Source organism: Erithacus rubecula (genome assembly GCF_903797595.1).
Source record: "Erithacus rubecula genome assembly, contig: SUPER_Z_unloc_2, whole genome shotgun sequence".
Classification (NCBI taxonomy): Eukaryota; Metazoa; Chordata; class Aves; order Passeriformes; family Muscicapidae; genus Erithacus; species Erithacus rubecula.
The window spans coordinates 2,622,080-2,644,635 of NW_027635860.1; the positions used below are offsets into that span (position 1 = coordinate 2,622,080).

At 37.6% G+C, this 22,556-nt stretch overlaps 2 protein-coding genes across 5 annotated transcripts in view; both read left to right on the top strand.

The window, feature by feature from the left end:
- The window catches only part of CDC42SE2 (CDC42 small effector 2), a 77,411-nt gene that overhangs the window by 44,286 nt on the left and 10,569 nt on the right, over positions 1-22,556 (top strand). For all 4 annotated transcript variants that reach the window (XM_079331152.1, XM_079331154.1, XM_079331153.1 and 1 more), the window contains one exon: positions 1,818-2,141. In XM_079331152.1, the coding sequence (XP_079187278.1) occupies positions 2,088-2,141 (54 nt within the window). In that variant the 5' untranslated portion in view covers positions 1,818-2,087. The remainder of the gene's footprint in view (positions 1-1,817; positions 2,142-22,556) is intronic.
- The window catches only part of ROR2 (receptor tyrosine kinase like orphan receptor 2), a 318,074-nt gene that overhangs the window by 43,418 nt on the left and 252,100 nt on the right, over positions 1-22,556 (top strand). The window lies entirely within an intron of this gene.

A 22,556-nucleotide genomic window follows, 5' to 3' on the forward strand; every position in this document is an offset into this window, starting at 1 on the left:
CAGTCACCAGAATAACTGAGAAAATGGATGTGAAGCCACCTAATTACAGTGAGAATCTCCTTAGAGACCTTTACTTTCATTCTTGGATTTCACGCTACTGGTAGTTGAATCCCAAGTTTTATTGCAGTTTCTTGATTCATTCATGGAATTTAGATGGTGATCTTTTTAGCAGAAAAATCTTCTCTTAAGTAGTTAAAATGTCACGTTAGCACTGTTCCAAGACCTTTTTTTTTAAATTCCTGATAAGCAAAAGGTTGTACTTTTTTTGCCAAAAAAAAAAATATTTTTGGCAGAGTGGGGATTGTTTGCTTGTTTAGGTTTCTTTCTTGCTCTCAAGGTATCCTGTTTAATAAAATTGCTTTGTTTTATATGGTGTTAGCAATAGGATAACCCATCAAAGCAGATCCCCCTCTTCCTATTCTTATCTCTAAGCCAGGAATACCAGAAACAGGCAGATAAACCTAATTTTGACACTATTGATTTTTTCAAAGCTAGGAGGCACAAGTGCTTTGGCTGGGGTTTTGCTATTTAGATGTTTTTACTGCAGCATGCATTTGTTTCTCAATTTCTTTTTAGTGGCTTAAAAGCTAAGAAGTGTTAGAGTTTCCCAAAGGCTTTGGATATAGTATGGGAAAGGTTCTGCTGTATTCTTTTTGTGTGTATTATAGACTGAAGTTCTCAGAAGTACCTGGCTAGTCATGGCCACACAGTGCAGTCACTTGGCATGCATGTAGTAAATGAAGGGGACATCTTTGCTCATGTGCTTGGCACGTGGAGAATCAATGAAGGTGGTAGCAAAGTGGAGCTGCTCTGCCACAGAATGTGTGTACATATATATGCATAGTTTCATGTATTGCATTAGCCTCCAAACCACTGCATACTGTGAGGAATTGCATAGAAATAATAGTTGTGCAAATATCTGTGTGAGTGAAGATGCAGTTGTATAAAGAATTGTTAAGGATTATGCCTGTAAAAACTTCTGAATACTCATGATCTCACTTTCTTTGCAAGTAAACTTTATGATATGCAGCGAGATAACTAAAGTCTCACAGGAATTTTTATTGCACTCCTACTGAAAGAAACCAGAATGGAGGTTTACCAATAAACATCATTTGAGCAAAGGAATGGTTGGAATCTGGAGCCTCATTTGTTCCACTTGAGGAGTTTCAGAGGTTTAAGGAAACAATTTCAAATTCTACAGCTAATACCCTATTTTGAAGACAACTGTAAATGAAGCACAGGGTAGAAGAGGGTGGAAGGAAAGCACACTGTGTTGACCAGGTCAACACAATTTTGCAAATTTTTCATATACCAAAATGTATTTATTCCTCAACATTTTGGAGAGCCTACCTTTGATTGACAATTGTGTAGAAGGGTTGAGGGTAAATACCACTTAAATCTCACACTGTGAATGGACTGAGTAGCTTTTCCATTGAGAAATATGATGTGTTAACAACAGGTGCGATTCCCTAAGAAGCATAAAGGGGTGTATGGACAATTATCACTTCCTGAAATTACATTTGAAAGTTAGAAACAAACCAAGATGAATGCCAAAAGATTGGACACCAGTTCTTGGTATTGCTTCATCTAACCAAAGCTGGAGTGTAAATCTTATATGGATTTATGGTATATGCTGGTTTTGGTAGTCACTGTAGAAAAAAGCACATGACTTGTTTGCTAATGTCTCTTCAGTCTGTGATTCATAGTATCAAGAAGTCAGTGGTGTGGGTGACTGGCTTGGAGCTTGAGATTCTTTATATTATCTCTTTTTGACTAATTTGACTTATTTCTCTCTTTTTGAAAACTTCTATTTTCAGGTTCACGTAACGCTAGGGACCAAAGAAGCATACGTAATATTTTTCTGGTGCTGGGACCAACCTTCTAGAAGAAGACTCTAAAATAACTTTTTGCCTTCAAGTTCTTTGTCCTGGGACTGACTTGTCTTTGGAGAAGAACTCAACAGAAAAGAATATTTTAACATTGGAGCCATTAAAAATAAACCTGTTCAAAGAACTTACTACCTGCAGACAGACTTACAAAGGTTGAGTCCTGCTTTTCGTCCGAGTTCCCACTTCAGACTGTAAACAATGAGTGAGTTCTGGTTGTGTTTCAACTGCTGTATTGCAGAACAGCCTCAGCCTGTAAGTATGAATATTTGCACTGCTTTGCTTTTATATAGTTAACCAAATTTTTCACATTTTTTAGTCTTCTTATGTTACTTTTTTTAAATTTTTTTTAATTATAGCTGTTTGTCCAAGCTTCGTGAGAATTCAGGAATTAACTGATAGCCTCCTTGATGGGGATCAAAAGAAGTTTGTTCTAAACTGCTGTCATTTTCCTGTCCTTGAGATCAAATCTATCCAAAATCTTTGCAATGAGCCTGTATTTGTTGGAATAGAAAGGGAGGGGAAGGGAAAAGGGTGATGAGGGTGTAAACTGTCATTCTAGAGTAAATAACTTCTTGTTGGAGATGTGTAGATGTCCTCACTTCTATATGACTTAAGGCCTGCCTTAGGATTTGGCTTTACAATGATAGTAGAAGGAAATGATTATGTTAAAAAGTTTAAAGTGAAATCCAGTCCTCCACCACCTTAATTTAAAAAAGGATTTAATCTTTAACTGTTCAGTTAGTTTTTAGATTAAATCTTAGAAGAGTGAAGGGTTGCACTCATTTTGTAAATACTTTTAAAAAATAGAATTTAATATGGCTGTTGTGTAAAAAAGTACACAGCAAAGTTAGATAAGAGAAAATTTGAAAGCATATGCTATGAAAACAGAAAATAACAGAAATATTCTAAGTTTTCATTTATTTTTAATACCTTTAGAATATGTTTCTGAGTCCGGTGCAGTTGGAAGAAATTCTGTCTGCAGGAAGATGGAATTAGCCAGGAATATGGTTACAACTGGGAGAAAGATTATTGTATGGTGTGACATCCAGATCAAGCTAAATGAATCTAGAAATGACAGTTGTCATAGAGTAGTTTTACAAATATGTTAAAAAAACCCCCCAAAACTAAAGCAGTTACTACTGGTAGTATTCCAGTAACCAAGAGAAAAAACTCAGAGTGAGTAAAGAAACCTCACATTAATATGCTCAGCTGCTCATATTTGGCATTAGGGAAACCAAAGACTGGGAAAAAAGTGCCTCACATTAGGCATTGTCATTGCACAAAGCCTGAATGCCAGACTGATGGCATGCAAATATTAAAGTGTGACCATTAACATTTTGAACTAATGACTGCAACTTTATCTCAGTCAAGCAGAGTTGTGGGAGATGAACTCTGGGATGCCAGCATGGGAAGCTGTGATCTGCCTCTCTTGCTTGAATACCATGCAATCCTTTAAAATGCTAGCTGTATCCATATAGAGAAAAAGAACATATATTTGAGTAAGATGTGACAGTTCAAAATATTTCAGATAGAAAAACGGCATATTCTTTAGTTTTTGAGAATCTCGAGGCTCACTCCTTACAAAATCTTGATTTAAGTTCTGTGATCTGTTTAAGTTACTGCCCAAGAAATCCACACATGTTAAGACATTGATCTGTAGTTAAAGCCTCATGAAGCAGGTGGAGATGGTACGTGGAAAGTAGAGGAAAAGGAAACAACACTGTGTTTCTGCTGATGTGGTGTGCACTAGCTTGATAATTAAAACCATCCTTGTATTTAGGATACTAATAGCATGTTGTTTAGCACTAACCTAGTTTCTGAAATGTGCCTTTCAAATGTTGTAGGAGACTTGTTTGTTACAAAGTGCCAAAATTCTTCAGGTTATGTCTCAGATGAAAAGAGATGTGTGCCCTATTCTTGGCATGCTTGATGAAAAGCACTTAGTTGTCCTTTCCCTGCAGTTACTCATCTCTTTTCTGCGTTGTATTGAACAGTCATTGTTCTGCCATGTTTGGCTGCACTAAGTGGAGTGTTTAATCAGACACTTATACCTCTGAGTAAGTACAGGAATGCTTTCCATTTCTGACAAATAGCAAAGCACATACTGTAACTCTGAGGCAAACTGATAAATTAGATAAGTGATAAGGAAGTAGTTTTCCCTGTGTCTGCAGGTGTTATATGATTGCATGTTTGAGAGACTTACATGCTGAAAAACATGCTAGTTTTTAGTCCCAAAATACTTACATATTTCCCCATTGTATCATAAACTAAGGGAAACACGCAAACTTGGATAAAAGTTGCGTGTCTGTCCCCTGCTGTGCATTCAACTTGTCAGTTCAGTCCAGTTTCTAAGGAGAAATGCCTAATCTGCCCAGTCTTACTCCTTTCATGTGCCTTCTTTCATCTTAACTCCTGCATCTCAAGTTTTTCATGGCCTGCCTCAGTGTCCTAGCCATTTCATGTTCAGCCATTACATGCTCCTTCTTCTGTGGAAGGACTAATACGGTCTTTTAGCAGTACCAACAACCACCAGCCTCTCAAAACAGACCTTGAAAGCAGGAAGTTAATTTGCTACTTGTTCTGATCAATGCTTAAAATGTTTCTTCTAATTTCAAGCTTTTTATAGAATACCATGAGTTGGAAGTGACCCAAAACAATCGTGGAGTCCAACTGTGCAGGACAGCCCCAAAATTCACTCTGTGTGCTCAGGAGTGTTGTCCAAACACTTCTTGAACTCTGTCAGGCTGGTGCTGTGACCACTTCTCTGGGGGAGCCTTTTCCATTGCCCAGCCACCCTCTGGTGAAGAATCTTTTCCTATATCCAACCCACACTTTCCCTGACACATCTTCATGAGTTCCTTGGGTTCAGCAGAGAAAGGAGGATCACCACAGCAGGAAACCCTTGTCCACATCATCAGCTGTCTGTCCATCCTCTCCAGGGCCTCATGCCTGCTGTGAGGGTACTTGGGAAAGTGAGGCAGCCTGGGAGGGAACTTGCCTGTCAGCACAAGCAGTAGTAACCTGCTTCCATCGCCCCTGTGTCTCCTAGGTCCCCTCCTTCTACCAGGGGACATTCTCTGAAATGATTTTTTTCTCATTACCTTTGGCAGATGCTGATATCTGAAGCACCTTTAATGTCATGGATAGTGACATGAATGTTAACTCTCTTTGCTAGAGGGGGAAATAAAAAGTCTTAATAAGTTGCATGTGTCTGTGATATTTTTAGCATTCATTGAGCTAAGCACTTTCCTTCTCTCCTGAAATCAAGGATGCCAGAATGGTTTCTGCTTTCTGCTGGCAAAATTATAGCATACTATATTTGAAATGGTCAAATACAGCATCTCTATTCTTTTCAGCTATAGTGCACTTAACAAGAGACCTGTACATGCATGAGTTCTTTCTGTCAGTTTTATGGAAGAACAATAAGAACACATTGTGAATTTCACTGCCATTACTTCTCTAATAGCATACCCCAGAGCAGAACAGTAACAATCTTGTAGTTATATATTAGTGTTCTTTGAGATTCCTTAAATCAAAGACAGTTTTCAAGTATTACCATCATCTTTTAGTGAAATGTATCTTGGCACAGCTTTTAGTCTTTTGTCAGTGCTATCTGGATGCATCCTGCTGCTGTGAATAAAACAGCTGTCTTGGAAAGCAGTGTTCTACTCTCTCCCCTAAATGTTACTTTGGTTGCTGAATATTTCACTTGGTGTATCCAAAACTCACCATCACAGAAGGCACACTCTGGAAGCTGTGTCTCTAAGCTGCTCTGAAATAAAGTGATAAAATGAAGAAAGTAGGTATTCAAAGCAACAAAACTAATTAGGGATGCTGCTGAACAAAGCATGTTCCTCATGGTGGCTTCTTAATAGACTGGAGTTCTTACCATAGTAGAATCCAAACAAAAGTCAGAGGACAGTGTTCTTGTATCACCCTCTAAGTTCCTTTTTTTTATTCAGAATATATTTCACCACAATGAACTTCAGACTACTAGTTGCTTTCATGATACCAAAGAGGAGAGATACTGATCTATTAATAACCATGTCCCAAATTTTCTTGGTGGTTTAAGTAGCTTGAATTCAGTTTCTTATGATCTGACCTTTGTTTTGAGAAAAGCAGCACTTTCTGTGATTGCACCAGTTTTCTTACACCTCCCACTGATACCCTTAATAGGTTCTGTAAGCTGATTTTGTGTTTCCTAGTGCAGTCATTTTTCTCATGCTTCCTCTGTGCTATCATCTCATCCACTGCTATGTGTCATTAAACTATGCCAAATTCCCACTGCCAGATGCATTGCTTGATAACAGAAGTTTGGAAAGCTTGCAGGTTTTCAGAAAAGATGTTCATGGTTTCTTTCTAAGGCTAAGCTTGTTGCCTACACCAGGAGTCTGTTATTTTCCTATACTGCTTTCTTCCTGGTATGTCCATTTTTAACTTGAAGTTAATTTTTGGTGTGAGAAGCCTTTGGTCATGATCTGGTGCACTCCCACCTGATTTGGGCCAAAACTCAGTACAGCTGAACTTTTCAGTTTGTTTTGACCTTGCAGTAAAGTTACTGGTCTGGTACAAAAGAATAAACTATGTTTTCTTATTTCTGGCTCCAGGCTTCCTTCACTAGTTAATCTGTAGATGTTTTGTTGCTTGTCTCTTGTTTAGATTATTTCCATTTTGTATTTTTTCAAGGGGCTGTTAGAGTTTTGTTGCATACTAAACCATAAATGTTTAAAGTGGATTGGAAAGTGAAGTTTGTTTAGTGTCACTTTTGGTGTATGAAAGAGGATCAGCAGGTAGATATTTGGAGTGGGAAGCCAGAAAGAGAAGCAGGAAAAACCCTACACATGCTGCTGTGTAACTGGATGCTGGATGATTCAGAAGACACAAATAATTTTAACCCTGTTTTACTTAATGAAATTATCCACGGATGGATATTGTCAGCCCCAGCTTCCCTCCTGGAGAAGGATTCATAGATTCAGCTAAGGATACATCTAACAGTGCAATTTGTGCAACTCTTAAAAAGGAAAATTAAGCATTCATTGTGCCTTACAGCTGCAGAATAGATCACCCCCAGCAGGCACATATGCCACCACCTTGCTGCTTGAAGAAGTACCAGTTCAGGCTCCCTGTTCAGTACAACAGCTCTGTGCAAGTGCAGCTTCCAGCTGAAAATATTCAAAACTCAGGCTCTTTTTTTCATTAAATTTAATCAGTCTACAGCATTCAATAAGCCTACAAAAGACTTATGTAAAAGATGGCAGCCTTAGAGAGCCTCCAGATTTCAGAGTTACCCTACTGAGTTACATTTTGAGCTGCCGGTTTAGATTCTTGAAATGCATTCTTTTTCCTGTTCAGTGCTGTTGTTAAAGTAGTTTGAGAGAGCACCTTATCAAAGGGGCAGAATCAAATAAGCAGCAAAATGCTTGGCTTTTATTTATAAAACCTGATTGCTTGTATGGCTTTCAGCCTGATAGAGCTGCTCTGGGTTTTTCTTTTACCTTTAAATTAGCTGCCACACATCTCAAAATATTTTTTGTGGTGTTCAAGTATTAAAATGTTTCAAAAGGAAACAAAGAATTATGTGTTTATGTATAAATACGTGAATGAAAATTACGACTTTTATTATGGCTGTGAAATTTTTGGCCCTTCATTAACTGCATTGCTGCTATTTACTCAATATAATACTAGTTGATGACATAAAAAATAGTTCTTTGGAGGAGGTTGAAATCAAGAATTATACCAGCTTTCTGTTGATGAGAATGTGTCTTGCCATTATCAGCATACTTGAAGAAATATGTAATATGCTTTTAATGTCTGCAGGCTCCACAGAGCTCGGTCTTTCCACTTAGACATGGGCACTAAGTAGATTGTGCTATTTGTTGATCTGGACATAGGGCTAGAGCCCTTGAATTTCTTGTTTCTCTTAAATCTCCGAATTTTTCAGTGAGAAGACATTTTCAAGAACAAAACCCTGGTATGTGTCACTGACAAAAGGAGCTTCCACAAGAACTAGTTGATGCTGCTTAGTACTAGTTGGTAGTTTTGCAAGCACTGTTGAAGACTGTGCTGTGAAGCATTTCCAGTGCAATTTTTTGTAATTTTTCTGTAATTTTTCTAATGAAAATGAAGCTATAAAGCCCTGGTATTTTTGTTGTGCCTTAGTTCTAATGTTTGTCAGTTCAACTGTTTTATCCCATTCTGATTTTTATGTCAGAACAGGGAAGATGGGGAAGCATGAAGATTTAGGGACATTTCTACTTGCCAACAGCTAGAGGCCAGGACATAGCCTGAGAGAAGTGCACTTTCACTGACACCATTTGGAAGTAAGCTTTGCGTTAGTGAATAGAGAAGTCAGTCGTTGCCCTGAAGCTAAGTGTTCAGCCTTTTGGCTTCAACTGCTTTTGATATGAAAGGGAGCATTGAGACTAGAAGCTTCCTCTGCTGATATCTTGCTGCATTTTTATTGTAGCTTTTCTGGAATGGGTCTCAGATATTCTGTTGGTGATTATTCTTAAGACCAATATGCAACTCAGAAAATATATCTTTTTAAATTGCTCTTTTAAAGATCTTTGCCTGTACTTATGTTTTCAGTTCCCAACATTAGTATTTCACAATGGTGAAAGTTTTTGTTTTTCAGACTGTTCCTTAAACCTCTGGTTCTGCGGTTCCTGTCATGACACACATGAGATATGCACTATACCAGAGTTCCCATTTGCTTACAATAATGCTATTCTTCACTGTTCTCAAAGATCCTGAACTTATAAGGTATCCTCTAAGCCACAGACTTTAATAGGTAATCACTTGATTATTTTCTTGCCTTTGTCTTCAAAGTGGCTTAGCTGATCACTGTAAAATGCTGACTTCTGTAATTCTGGGTTAATATCCTGCCACAGGAGGATATTCTCCCGAGTCAGAAGAATAGAAGAGTGGAGACAGGGCAAAAGAGCTGAAGCTGTCAGCTGCACTCAGATCAGATTCAGGGAAATGATGACTCTTTGAACCCATCGGATATTCTTTGTCAAATTATTTTAGAGTTTTTTAGTTACTTGGATGTATCCTCAAGAGAGCTGTAGTTAATGGTAAATACCATCTCTTTGTGTTCACTGTCTCAAATGAATGTGTAACACTGGGTGATTTGTTACTATGTCATGCTCTGAAAGTTCTTGACATCAAATGGAGTGAGGCTTGCATGGAATTTTAAATATAGTTTAAACTAACTACATTATCTCTCTTATTGTTGTAAACTCAGCTCCTTCAGGCTTAGAAAATACTGGATTTATAATATGTCGTCTTTAGCACGGACAAGGTGTTAATGATTGCTTTTCTCTGGCTTATACTATAACTTGTTCAGAGTGAGCATAAGCATCATTGATGCTTGATAGTGTATTGTAAAGGACTACCTTCTTCATAGTTCATAAGTTTTGGTACTGGGATGCTCTCAAATCAGATTGTTTCAATTTTGCCTTGTCTTTGGCAGGACTACATTACGATTTATGTATTTATGATCTGCAGAAGATGGTTTCAAGCTGATATGTGGCTGCCTTATCTCCAGAGATTGAGGAATAGAGACCAAATTGTGATTTGTTTTTTTTTTTAGTTTGCCTGGACCAGAGTTTCATTGCTGACATAGGGTGGCATTTCATGCTCCACTGTTCAGCCAGCTGTAGTTTTCCATTGTCTGGACCAGATGTACAGAGCTCATCTCATCACAGTGCATATTGGAGGAAATAGTTATTGCTTGTTGCTTATCAGTGTCTGCATTTCCTCTGGTTTGCATCCACATCTCAGAGTAGGATGTGGTGTAACACAGAGCATTGTACGTCAAATTTGTTAAAAGAAATGGTGACCTTTGAAAGTATTGTACTCACTTTAAAAGCAAAAACATGTCCCATGGGCAGGGTGTCATGACTGCTGAGTGTAGGTAAATTCTCTGGAAATTTGGCATTCTTTTTTTCTGGCCTGAGATAGTTCCAGGTTGGTTCAAGTCTCACCTTTGCTGAAACCCTCCAGTTCTCACTGATGCTGAGTTCTGTTTTCTGGCAGTTCAGGTTTGATGCATTTGAAGGTTCCACATTGCAATTCTTGTTTTACAGGTGGAAGATATCAGGCAGGTTATTTGGAGAGCTGCACAGTGGTCCACCAGTGGCTTCAGGGCCTGTGACCTTCAATTAGGAAAGAACAGAAAAATATGGATGGAGAGGATGATGTAGCGGAAAATGAATCTAATTTGAATAAAATGGAGGAAAATGCTTCCAACAGGATTTATGAATAGATTGTAATTGGCAATTACCCCAGAATTATAGAATTTTAGAGGTGATACCACAGTCAGTTATAAGAAAGTTGCATAAAATTTAGTTACTAATCTTCACCTCATTATGTATATTTGCATAAAACTTATCTTTTGGGGTGAATTTTTTAATTTTGCAAACTGAAAAGCTGATGTTTTCAGGGATTAAATTTTCTAAAGAAAGCACATATGCCTATGTTCAACTGGGAATTGAAGCTTTGTATCAGCAGAGTGTAGTACTTAGGGAAGAAAAGTTTATTATATGTATTCTATATATAGGTGGCTTACAAGCTAAAATCCACTTCAGGTAGATTTCTTGAAAGACTAGAGTAAAGATTTATATAGGACATGTCCTATTTAACAACGTTTGGAGCAAATATTGCTTTAAGTACAGCATGTTGTACTGCATTTACTAAAACCCCATTTAATTCCTAGGCTCTCGGATGGTGGTCAAATAATGGATTACTGTTAAAATGGGAGAATAAATCCTGCCAGGCACAATTCCAAAGAAATCTGCTAGGATATGTAAACACACACGCACACACATGCACATGCACGTATGCAGTGTACTGGATTGCTTGTGTTTGTGGCAGCAGCTTGGCATTGCTGAACCTGAGAAGAGTGGAAAAATGCCAACACAAGAATAGGCATGTTGATCCACAGAGTAGCAGGCAGAAGAGCTTACAGGCCTTTTTCTCTCCATAGAAGAATATCAAATGCGTGTTTTCTCTTTTTAACATCAGAACTAAACTTTAAAAATGAAATTACTTTTGAGTTCATAATTCAAAGAAGGGAAAATTTGTGAGAGGGAGGAAGGAAGGATAAAAGCTGAATGTGTATACTTCAGGGAATAAAGAAATGAGATTTGTGTGTGAGATACTTAATTATTGCTTTAAAAATCTAATTTAAAACCTTTAAAATACATGTTTGTGGTTAAAGCATGGATTAAACTGACTGCTGGAAAAGTAGAAATTATGCAGTTGAGGCCTCTTTGCATCATCCTACCCCTAAAGAAACAAAACATGTGCCATGCATCTCACGTCACTGAGATTCAGCTGCTCTTTTAAATTCAGGAATAAAATCCCACCATTTTCATTGTTAAAGGAGATTAATGTTCCTACACATAGAAGACAATGAAGAGGAAGTTTGTACTTTTTCATACATACACACCTAGATTAAAATCTTACAAAAATCTGAGGCATGAATGTAGGTGTGTGTTAGCTGACTTAGTGGTTAAAGAGCTGAACGTGGTGGAGATTTCTGCAGGCTGTAAAGTTAAGGTTCTTCCACATAGGAAAGATGTTTTATCTGATTTGTGAAAATATTTGTTGCATGGTGGATTAGATTTTGGTGTTTAGTTGATTTCTTGTTTTTGGTCTGTTTTGGTTGGTTGGGGTTTTTTGTTGGTTTTTGGGGGGGTTTTGATTGGAGTTTTTTTGGTGGTGGGTTATTTGTTTTTTCTGTTTTGATTGGCGTTTTTTTGGTGGTGGTTTTCTGTTTTTTCTGTTGTTGGGGTTTTTTCTTTTTGTTGGTTAGTTGGTGGGGTTTTTTGTTTGCTTTGGGTTCTTTTTTGTGTGTTTTGGGATAATCTTGAATTACATTACATTACAATTGCTTGAATTACAGCAAAACAAAGCTTCCAGAGTATTTTCCTTTGTGCTTTCCTGGGATCCTGCTGACTGCCAAGGTGCTCTTGGAGGATTATTAGTAGTTTCTATGGGGCATGTGTTTAAGCATCATTATTTTCTTTGAAGGCAGCTCGCCTTGCGTTGAGGCAAAAATTCATTCCAGTTAGATTTCTAAATGGGTTATGTTAATTCTGGATTACGTGGTTTTTTGGTTTGGTAGGGATTTGTTTGTTTTGGGGATTTGTTTGTTTATTTTTACTTCCTGAACGTTCATTGTAATCAGCTTTTTTGTATCTAATGAGATTACAATACAGAAAGTATTTCTGAAGGGACCAATATTCATGTGACATAAGTGCTGCAAAACATGTGCTGTAACACCTTACAAATGTGAGGATTTCTTGATCATCCCCCAAGACAGCAAAATCATTCTCCTTGTATACTAGTAGCATGTTTCATATCACCAAAGTAATGTTTTGGAAAATCTTTTTCAATTTCTCAGAGCCTCTAAACTAGACACCAGTGTAAATTCTGTTCACTCTGTTTAGTCAAAGGAAACAGAAGAGCTTACACCAGTCTGACCTATCTTTATATGATAGGAAAAGTGACTAGGTACCCTGCAGTACCTCACATTGCGTAATAATTTATGTAATTTAGCGTTCCAGAATTAGTCAGCTCACATTATTCACCAGTGAAGAGGAAAGAAAAATTATAAAGGCAGTGAGATTTTATTTGGTATTGGTGTGTTTGTAACTTTTGTCAAAAAAGACCAGCAATGCTTTTGCTTTGAAGGAAGCTCAGAGACAGCTCAAAAACCAGTTTTACCCTAGAGTTGTTTATTAATCACTAAATTATACATTATGTGATTGACTCTTACTAAGAATCACTTTCAAACTTCCAGTTGCCAACTCTACAAGCTCCCTCTGTGTTCAGAGAACCAAGCTGAATATTTTTCCCACACTGGTACAGTAAGTGTTCCATGAGCAATCCCTCTGCTTCAGCTCACTGGAATTTAGTAAATAATATGGTCATGCCCAAGAAGGAATAGAATTCAGCTTAGGTTCTTAGCAATGTTGGCTCTGCAGGCATTGCAGGGGTGAGTATTACTGACAAATTATTTTTTATGACCAAACATAGTAGACACTTATTTTTATAATGCCTAAGATAAGAAATGCTGTAGGATGCACTGACTGTGGTATGGCTTGTGCTTTTACTATTATCCCAGATAAGCAGCCACATCTGAATTCTGTATTGTGGTTTTATGCAATTTTATGTGGTTTAGTTTCTTGAAAAGAAAATGAACGGTAACTACACAGTTTCTGAGCACAGAAGAGTGGTCTGAAAGGAAACCTTGCTGGGAAACAATTGGTAAGAGCAGGAAGATTCGAATTTCTCAATATTTTCATGTAATAATCCCTAAGAGGGTATCACTGATAATGCTGAATCCTGATATTTTTTTTAGCTTTGCAGCTGAAAAAAACCCACTTATGTAGTGTTCTTAGTGAAGAGTGTTTTCCCTTGAGTTTTGAGGAATACTGCATTCATAAATTGTACTGAGAATATATTTGCATTTTCAGTATGTGTTAAAATGCTAAGCTTCAAAGCTTAGAAGATTGTTTTAAACTATGATGATGTTATAGAGAAAACCAGAGTCACTTCTTGTCCTAAATTATTTTGATGTCGTATGTGTCTCTCCACAGTCTAAGTCTTTACCACAATTGAGAAGCACATGTCAGTGTCTACACAACAGCAGGTGTAGGTAGCTACTCTAATCTGTTCAAAGATACTGACGGACCTCTAGGGAAACCTGGTGAGATAGTAAAGCAAGGTTAAGGCATAGAAACCATGCAGGAAATCTGGGAAGAAAATTAAATTCTTTCAAATTGATTATGGAAGCATGTTTCTGGGCAGTATAGCCTGATGACAGTGTAGCATAGTTAACTTAAGGTAATTGGATATGATTGGGGTTTGGCAGTTGCCATGCTGCCAAGCTGGTGGTTCAAAACTTTTTTTTTGATTGGCATAGGTGCCATAGTCCACTGAAAACCTGTGTGTTACTAAAGAGTACCTGACCTTCAGGTTATGAAACACAGAGTGGTGATGGTAATATTTTAGCTTAGTTGTTGATGATTTTTAAATTTAGGAACAATGTGTATCTTTGTACCAAAAATTGCTCTTCACTTCTGTATTCATAGCTCTAATTTGTAGGAAGGTAGAGTTATGTCTTGTCTTTTTAGATGGTTCTGTTTGCTGCAGAGTAAATGAAAAATATTTGCTAAAAATAATCTACACTTATTATGCAGCCAGTTTAGTAATTCCCAGCCTGCAGCTCTTCAGAAAACATGATTTTGCTCTGTTTATTATTCTACTCTTCATTCTGACTTCAAGTCACTGGAAATCTGTAGCCAAAAGCTAATGTTGGATGTATCTTGGTTTTTGGTAGAAGCTGACTACACTTGCAGAACTGGGAAGCAGTTGCCCTGAAGTTGCCAATAACACATGAACCTGGAGGAATCTTAAATATCTGTGAATCTTAAATTCACAGTGCTCAGTGTTGCAATGTCAAAGCTTCCTGTTCAGCTGTCAAAGAACTATACTTTCCTCTTCTTCCTGTCATAAGAAGCTCCAATATTTGGTTTTATTCTGGCAAGATCACTAGATCTGACACACTGAGAAAACCACACTCTATTTTTCTGGGTTTCTACAGTGAATCCAGCTTCAGAATTGGCCAGTATTAGGCTGAAGGAATTGTATGTAATGGTATAAAAAAACTATGCAAATAGGAGACATGGACAATAATATAAAATCTGCTTTTGCAGGAATAAATTTATCATGGATAACTTGGTGCAGAAAACCTTCAAGATAAGGGCTTGTCACAGAAATGGATTAGTAAGTAGGAAGGTTCTCCTAAATATTATGACCAGCCAACACTACCTCTGGGAATGGTGGTGTGATGTTGATATCACTGATGAGTCTAGTAGTAAATTATGACTAGTGAATGTACCTGACTTCACAGAATTTCTCTAGTGCATTTAGTGGAACAGTTAGAAGCTATGTCTGCTACTGTTCCTGAATACATCCTTTCAACATCACTGAATTTAGAGGAGTAGAATAGGACAAAAAAGTTAGGAATATAGGGTACTTCCTTACTTGATGAAATTGAAATAGTAATGGTTGTTTGCACTAAAGACCTGTGGAATTGTGGCATGTCTCAGCAAGACTGTGCAAAAGGGTCTGTACATGTTTAGAACTGATGTCTGGTATTTTCCTTTTTATGGGACACTGGACAAGGCAGTAGAAATTCTTTTGTTTTGCCAAGGAAAGCAGGACACTTCTTGAAAGGGCTTCCTTTTTATGTTTCTTGTTGTAATAAAATACATAGGCTTACAGTGCTTGACTAGTTTCCTTACACAGGGGTTTTTGTCTCTGTTGTCTGTCTTTTGAACCTACAGTGGTACACCGTGTTGCTCCTCCTTTGCAGCTGTCCTTCTGTTGGAACTTGTTAATTAGTTCCTGAACAGCTTCCCTTCTGTCGTTTGGGGATATTTGCCACACGTCAGGCATAGGCTTTTGTCTTGCTGCTCTATGTCAGTTACTATTCTGAATATGTCAGAAGCTGAGCAGGAAGCTAATTTAAGTCTAAGCACAGCTGCTGATTTGAGCATTCCTTAAGACTTACTGGTAGCCTACTCTTCCAGAGATGCTTCCAGCCATGCTGTGTGTGGGCTTGATGTGTAAGCATCTCCAAAATACCTACTACTCCATCCCTTGCTCAGTTATCTTGGTTGCTTATTTCCTTGTCTTTTCATAACTTTGTGTATAGTATCACTATTCCTACATCCACTGGTGGGATCGCCTTTCATGTGTGTGAGTATTTTTCATAGTAGAAGAACATGGGAGGCTGTACCTATTTTCCTTGTGCAGGTTCTAACTCCTTTTTGCTTTGATGCCTCAAGCACAGGCAAAGACAGACTGTCACATTATAATGTATTTTGGGATGCATTTTTTACAAAATAATTTGCCTAAAGTGAATTGGATGAACAGACTGACAGTTAAATTTGGGACCTTTGCAGAAGTCTTCACAGGAGCAAGAAATAGGATGGCCACTGGAGTAAATTTGTGATTCCATGCTTACGAATTCTTCTCCCCTACTGCAAATCAGGGTATCCAAGACCATGTGACAGCACTCATGCTGAGGATGTCTTTGAAGCAGCAGGAACAACCCTGAGACAGTGCTGAGGTCACTCAGGTGACAGATAATTTCAGAAGATCTCCAGAAAGGTCAGCCATCAGGAGTGTATCTCATAGACACACAAAGATGTAATGGAATTAATTCCCTTAAACAGGGGTTTGTAAAAGAAAAAAAGAAAGTATCTCGACTTAGAGCAAGTTCATTTTGATGAATCTACACTGAGAAGTAAGTAGTACAGTACATCATTAGAAAATCAGGAAAATATTTAGGTATTTTGTTGCATATATGTATATATATGTATATATATATATGCCAACAAGAAGCTGCTGTTATCCAGGCAAACTAATGCCAAGTTTCTAAGATGATACTCACAGAGGTGTTTAAAAACTCATGAATTCACTGTGTATGTTTGTTGATTCCTGAGGATATTGCTATTAAATATTGTGGCTTTGGTTTTGCCTGCAGCAAAAGTACTATATCTTCCACTCACTAATCCTACTGCTAAAAAATAAACAGTGCCATAACTCATGAAAATCTATTGTGTCCCAATAAGGGAATTACAATGAGTTACGTAAAGAGATTTTCTGAAAATGCCATGTGGGCCCTGATTTATTGTCATAGTTAAAGGTGAACCACAATGTGCAGGCTTTTGAGAACATATGGCAGTGCATTTAGATGGTGCAGTAGATGTTTTCACTGGTCCAGAGAAACCATTAGACTTACTAAGGGATTTGTTTTGGTGAGTGTGAGGATCTGTATCTGACAGTGCCTATTACCTGTCTGGAGGTAATATTTCAGTTAATTTTTTTGGTCTTTTAGTTTTCTGCAGTGGAATTTGGTATGTGCATATCATTGTGATGTAGAAGATTATGCAGAGTGTACAAAGGAGTACAGAAGGCTTGCATGTATTGTACCTTATGCAACGTGTGCCTCCATCACAATGCAAATGTGTTCAGACAGGTGGTCACACAGGACATAACAAACTTCTTTATATTAGTCAGCTATCTCTAGGAAGTCTTATTACAGAATGAAAAATAATTTCTTAACAGAACTGTTTCAATACTCAGTGTTCTTAAGCACATTCAAAGCTTTTGTTTGTGTTGTATCTGGAGGTAAAGAGACATTCATTTGGTTGGGAAGGAGGGGCTACATATTGTAATCCTGGCAACATCCTCTAGAGAACTACATGCCAGATGATCCTTCAGGTATTTCCTGTGTTCTTGTTGGGAAAGGTCAGTAAGTGAACAGAAAGAAAGCTCAACATGATGCATGTTCTTACCAGCAATTTAGGATTTTATTTTTATAAGAAGCTATTAGAAGTTTCCAGAAAGTTTGTACTGTGGTGAGTCCTTATATCATTTGTTTAACCTCTGTTTTATGTTATTATCATCTTTGGTTACTGGAGAGAATATAAAGAAAAGTCCGTTGCAGTTTGCTCTTCATGACCATCTAAAGATAGAGGCTTTCAAAGTATTCTAGTTGACAAGACACCTCTGGATGCCATCTGGTGCAATGCAGCTGCGGAAAGTAGAGCCAGCTAGGCTTGACTTTTGCAGGGTCAGGACCAGTTGTGTTGTGGGGATCTCAAAGGAGGGCATTGAAATTCACTGGGGTTTTGTTCCAGTGTTTGATCACTTTCATAGCTGTTTATTGTATTTATATATTTAATTGGTGTTTTCTACGTTGTAACTTCTGGCTGAGGCTTCTCAAGCTGCCACTGTGCACCTTCAAGGCTGTCTGTCTTTTGTTCTCTCATATATAAGTAGTGGAAGACCATTAAGGCCTCAAGGAGATGTCTCTTCTTACACATGAACAAACCCACTATTTCAGTCTCTCTTCCTCTGTCATGTACAGCAAAGTTTTTGTCCCTTACCTGTGTCATGGATCTGGACTGACTCTGAAGTGATTAACTTTATTTTCATCTGTGCAGGCTGGTAATAAGCACTTGATCCAAGCAACAGCTAAACTATTGGAAGTTACTCAGCTGGGCAGCTGATAGGATAAGAGTTAATAGATAAGGATGGAGTTAATATGTTAATATTAAGTTCTGATTTTTTGCTGGGGAACTAAAGCTGGTATCACAGGCAAGGATACCTACAAAGGCTGGAAAGGGATTTTTTGCAAAGGCAGGTAGTGGTAGGACAAGGGGAAATGGCTTTTAACTGAAAGAAGGTCAAATCAGATTGGATGTTAGGGTGAAATTATTTATTGTGAGGATAGTGATGCACTGGAAAAAGTTGCACAGGGAAGTTACTGGTGCCACATCCCTGACAGGGCAATGTGGTCAGTGGTAGGTGTTGGGAGGGAGGTTGGAACTTGGGGGACAGAGAATGGTCTTCAATCCTCCAGTCCAGACTGTTCTCTGGAGTCTATGATTGATTGCTTTCATCATGCTTTACTGTCCTTTAGTTGATTACCTGTTGTTAATCTGCAGTCAGATTTCACACTCTAAAGACATTGAAGCAGTATAGTTACTGTAGTAGAAAACCAGCATGATTGTTTTAGATTACTGGGGTTTTTAATATATTTTAAAAAGATGTTATATTAAAGAGACATTAAACCACCTGAAGAAATAAAAATAAAATTATTAGAAGGTTAAGTAAATTCGTGGACAAAATTACAGCAAGTGTAAAGTTGCAAATATGATCTTAAAATTTTAATAACGTATATTTTGAAAAGGTCAATGCTTACTAGATAATGCCAAGGAATAGATTCAGATTTACTGTGTAACTTCAAGTTGGTTTAAGCATCTGGATTGAAACAAGTTCCCTTTGATATGTGAGCTAAACATGTTTCTTAAAAGATCTATTGTCTTTCAGAGTCATTTGACCTCATCTGGCAATTTTTTCCTGTTTATTTAGAAAATGTAGGCTACAATTGCCAGTTTTGTCATATGATGACTAACATCATAGTATAACGGAATATTGTGTAAACAAATAAAAAAGCCTGTCATTCAAAAGATGCAAGAAGGTGGTGAATTTGCTAAAAAAAAGGGAGCTGTTTGAGATAATATGTAATACAGTTTAAGGTCTAAAGTTATGAAATAACTTTATGGGAAGTTGAAACTTAATGAAATCTTCCAGATTGATTTTATGTGAGCTTTACTGACATTAATGATTCTTTTATTTTTCCTTTAATTTCATTTCTTTTCCTACACATGAATGGAACTGCTAGCTGTTTTGCTGAGGAGCTCAGACAATCAGATTTTATAATTCTTTTATTCCACTTGAGTCAGTCAGTACATGCCAAGTGATTTTGCTGTTAAAGCTAAATCCAGTGTACACTTGATAATCAGCTTATTAGATGCTAGTTGTAACAGCTCACATAATTAAAAAACTTAGCTCTTTTCAATCCTTGTTCTCAATTTCTGAACTCCTCTAGCTAGAGAAATCATGAGGCATCATGAACTTTTGGAAACTTAATGAAAGCTGAGTGTGCTGGAGATCTGCTGCTTACCTCTCTTGCTTAAGAGCTGGCATGAAAGCCAGTTTCCTCCTGCTTCTGTTCTGATAGAACACAGAGTGTTCTAGACATAGAACACATGTGTGCAAGATCTTTAATCAGTCAGGAGTCTTTAAACAATCTGATATAAACTGCCCAAGCTGCCCAAGTAGGAGATTGAGAAAAATGTGTTTTAGTGAGGGCAGCAGCTTTAGTATCTTGTAGTTGATGGAGATCACAGCATTGGCCAAGAGCATCATTATGCTGTGCTTAGATATCAGATGTTACTGCTTTAGAATAAATCTGTCGCTGAAATTCCATGATTTGGAGGCAGTGTCTAGCATTTCAATGTACCTTGTACATTACCTTAGTTGTGCACTACTGTGTTTCTTCTGTGTGGGAGATGTTTTGACGTGAGACATTTGAAACTCACAGGTCTATTCTTGCTTATTCAGAGAGTATGTGGGATCCTACAGTTCAAATGGTCATTGTCACTTTATGGTTCAAAAATTGAATTAAAACAGTGAAATGTTAAACACATGCTAGTGCTGTCTGGAATTTTATATTACTCTCTAAGGTGTCTCTTTCATCAGTACTTAGAGATTGCATAAATGATGGACTCTGCAGTATAACGTCACAGATTTAAAACAGCTGAAAAAAATGAGAATACCACAATATTCAGGGAAATGTTTAGGGAATGTGCAACCTTTATTCTCCAAAGTTATCTCACTGACTTTATGATCCTATACATGCAGCCATTGGTTTCACAGTGATAGTTTGCTACCTAATGATCTAGTTGGTAGAGATGGGTGTTAGCTTTCCAGCTTTAAATGCATACATGCCTTTTTTTGTTTTCAACATGAATCTATAGGTTCCTAATTAGGGTGAAAAGTGTGGAGAAATGTATCTTAAACAATGCACAAAAATTTTATCTTAAGCAATGCAAAAAAACAAGTGCAAGGGATGCCCTTACCCCCACAGTCCCCTTATGTAGACTTTGATGCAAGACACTACAACCTTTTTAGGTAATTTTGACAGGTTGGTGTTGGGAACTCAGACCACAGCTTGTCTTGAGACACATTCAGACCTTCTGTGCACAAGACTATTTTGAAAGTAGAACAGCCTGTGTGTGGGAGGGCAGAAAACTACCTCTACAGGGTGATGTGATTCTTCCTATTCTGAGCAAGTACCTAGCCCTTGCTGTGTGTTAGTGGTGGAGGATCATATGGGTGCCACAGCAGAGGGAATCTTGCTGCTGGTGTTTTTTCAGAGCAGATAGCATAAAAGGTCAAAGAAGGAGAATAAAGGGAAGAATTTCAGTTTCTCCTCTCACCATCCAAATCCTCCCTCTTGAAATGGCTGAGTATCTTGACTGATTAAATCCTTCCCTTAGATTTCTGTCTTGTGAATTTTTTTTTTTTTATCTTTGGCCTGCACTGCTTTTGAAGTTTCAGCTGAGTTTTTGAATACAAAGCTAGCAAATAGCTCTGTTTCAACAGTTCTATCATTGAAATGTCCTCAGGGAAGAGATAGGAAACACCTTTCTTGGTAAAGAAAGATTGGTAAAAAGAATACAAAGTGAATTTGCAGGTTAAGAGGGTTTTTTTATTTGCATTGGGTAATCCTGAAATTAGCACTACAATAAGTGGTAACAGGAGTTCTCCCATAAAGGCTTGCTGAATGAGGGTTTTTTCTGAGACATCAAACACAGTTGATGTGAGATCCTATAATCTGATAGTTCCTATCTAATTTTGAAAGAAAAATCCTTATTGTATTCATATTATCAGTCTTAATAGTGCACCCATATGGTGTGAAAACAAAATATAGTGAAATCAAATAACGGAGGTAGATACTGAGGAGAACCAGAAGCATATTCCTTCTTTGCATTTGCCCTGTCTATCATAAGAATGGCATCTCTGGTGGCTCTACTGTGATTTATTTTGCTTTAGGAGAGTTTGGGATTTGGATTGGTTTAGTATGGAAAGATATATTTGCACTACATCTCCTAGTTTTATAGAGGGTTAGATGGTCTGGTTGAAAGTTACTATATTCCATTATGTTCTAACAACTATACTATTACTTAAAAGTCAGGCTTGCAACAAGTATCAGAGAGTGAATTATTTCTTACTGTATTTGATGCCATTATAATGACTGAGCTAGCAGTGAAAATTGACCCTCGTGTTGTGAAGACAAGTATTAAAAGCTGTGTAACTTTCTAGTGTTCATGAATGAACACTCATCTTTTTGCTTTTAAACAAGAAAACTTTTTGGAGGCAATAAATATTAAGTGATTATTCTCTGACCACAGAAATCCATTCTGCAAAGCAACTCTTTATAGCATGCAGATGGATCATTCAGATCTCTGCTCACCAGGGAGAGTTTCCATGTAGGGAGTTAGCAAGTAAATTTATTAAATCTTGAATAAGGCTTTGGAGAGGAATTAAATGTTCTTTAGTGAGCATTTGCCAAGAGAGATAAGCCTGCTTTATGACAGTATTCATTGAAGGAAAGGGGAAAGCTATTTTTTGTCTTTGAAAGGTTGCTGAGCCTGCCAGCCAACAGTAAGCATTGCTGACTCCATGAAGGACAAGCTTAGCAGGTGAATGGGGCCCACTGAAGCTGATGCTCCTGCCATAACCCACTCAAATGTGGGCTGTTATTATTACCTTGATCTACACAATCTGCAGATTGTGTAGATCAGGGTATTTGTCGACCTTGATTAGATTGATATTAAGCTACCTTGATATTAAAAGGAGTGGTATATGTGTGAACTGTAATAAAGAAACATTGTTTTCAGAGATTTTGTGTTCACAGTATGGCAAAAAGATATTGTCCCCCCTGAATTTCTTCAGTTTCCACCATGTGCTTTATGCTTTAGTGCACATTCCTCACCTGCACCTGTAATGCCACTTTCATTTGAGGGCTGCCTGTTGCAGAGAAAATGAATGCAGATTTTTGTGTGTCCTTTGCTATGCTGTATGTCACTTGTATGTCACTTAGACTTGGATTTTTGATATATTTGTAGCAGCCATCTCAAAATATCTGGTGTAGAATTAGCAGAACATGTTGTTCTTCTGGAGCTGAACAGATTCCTTTGCTTTTGATACCCAGCAAATGTAGGCTGG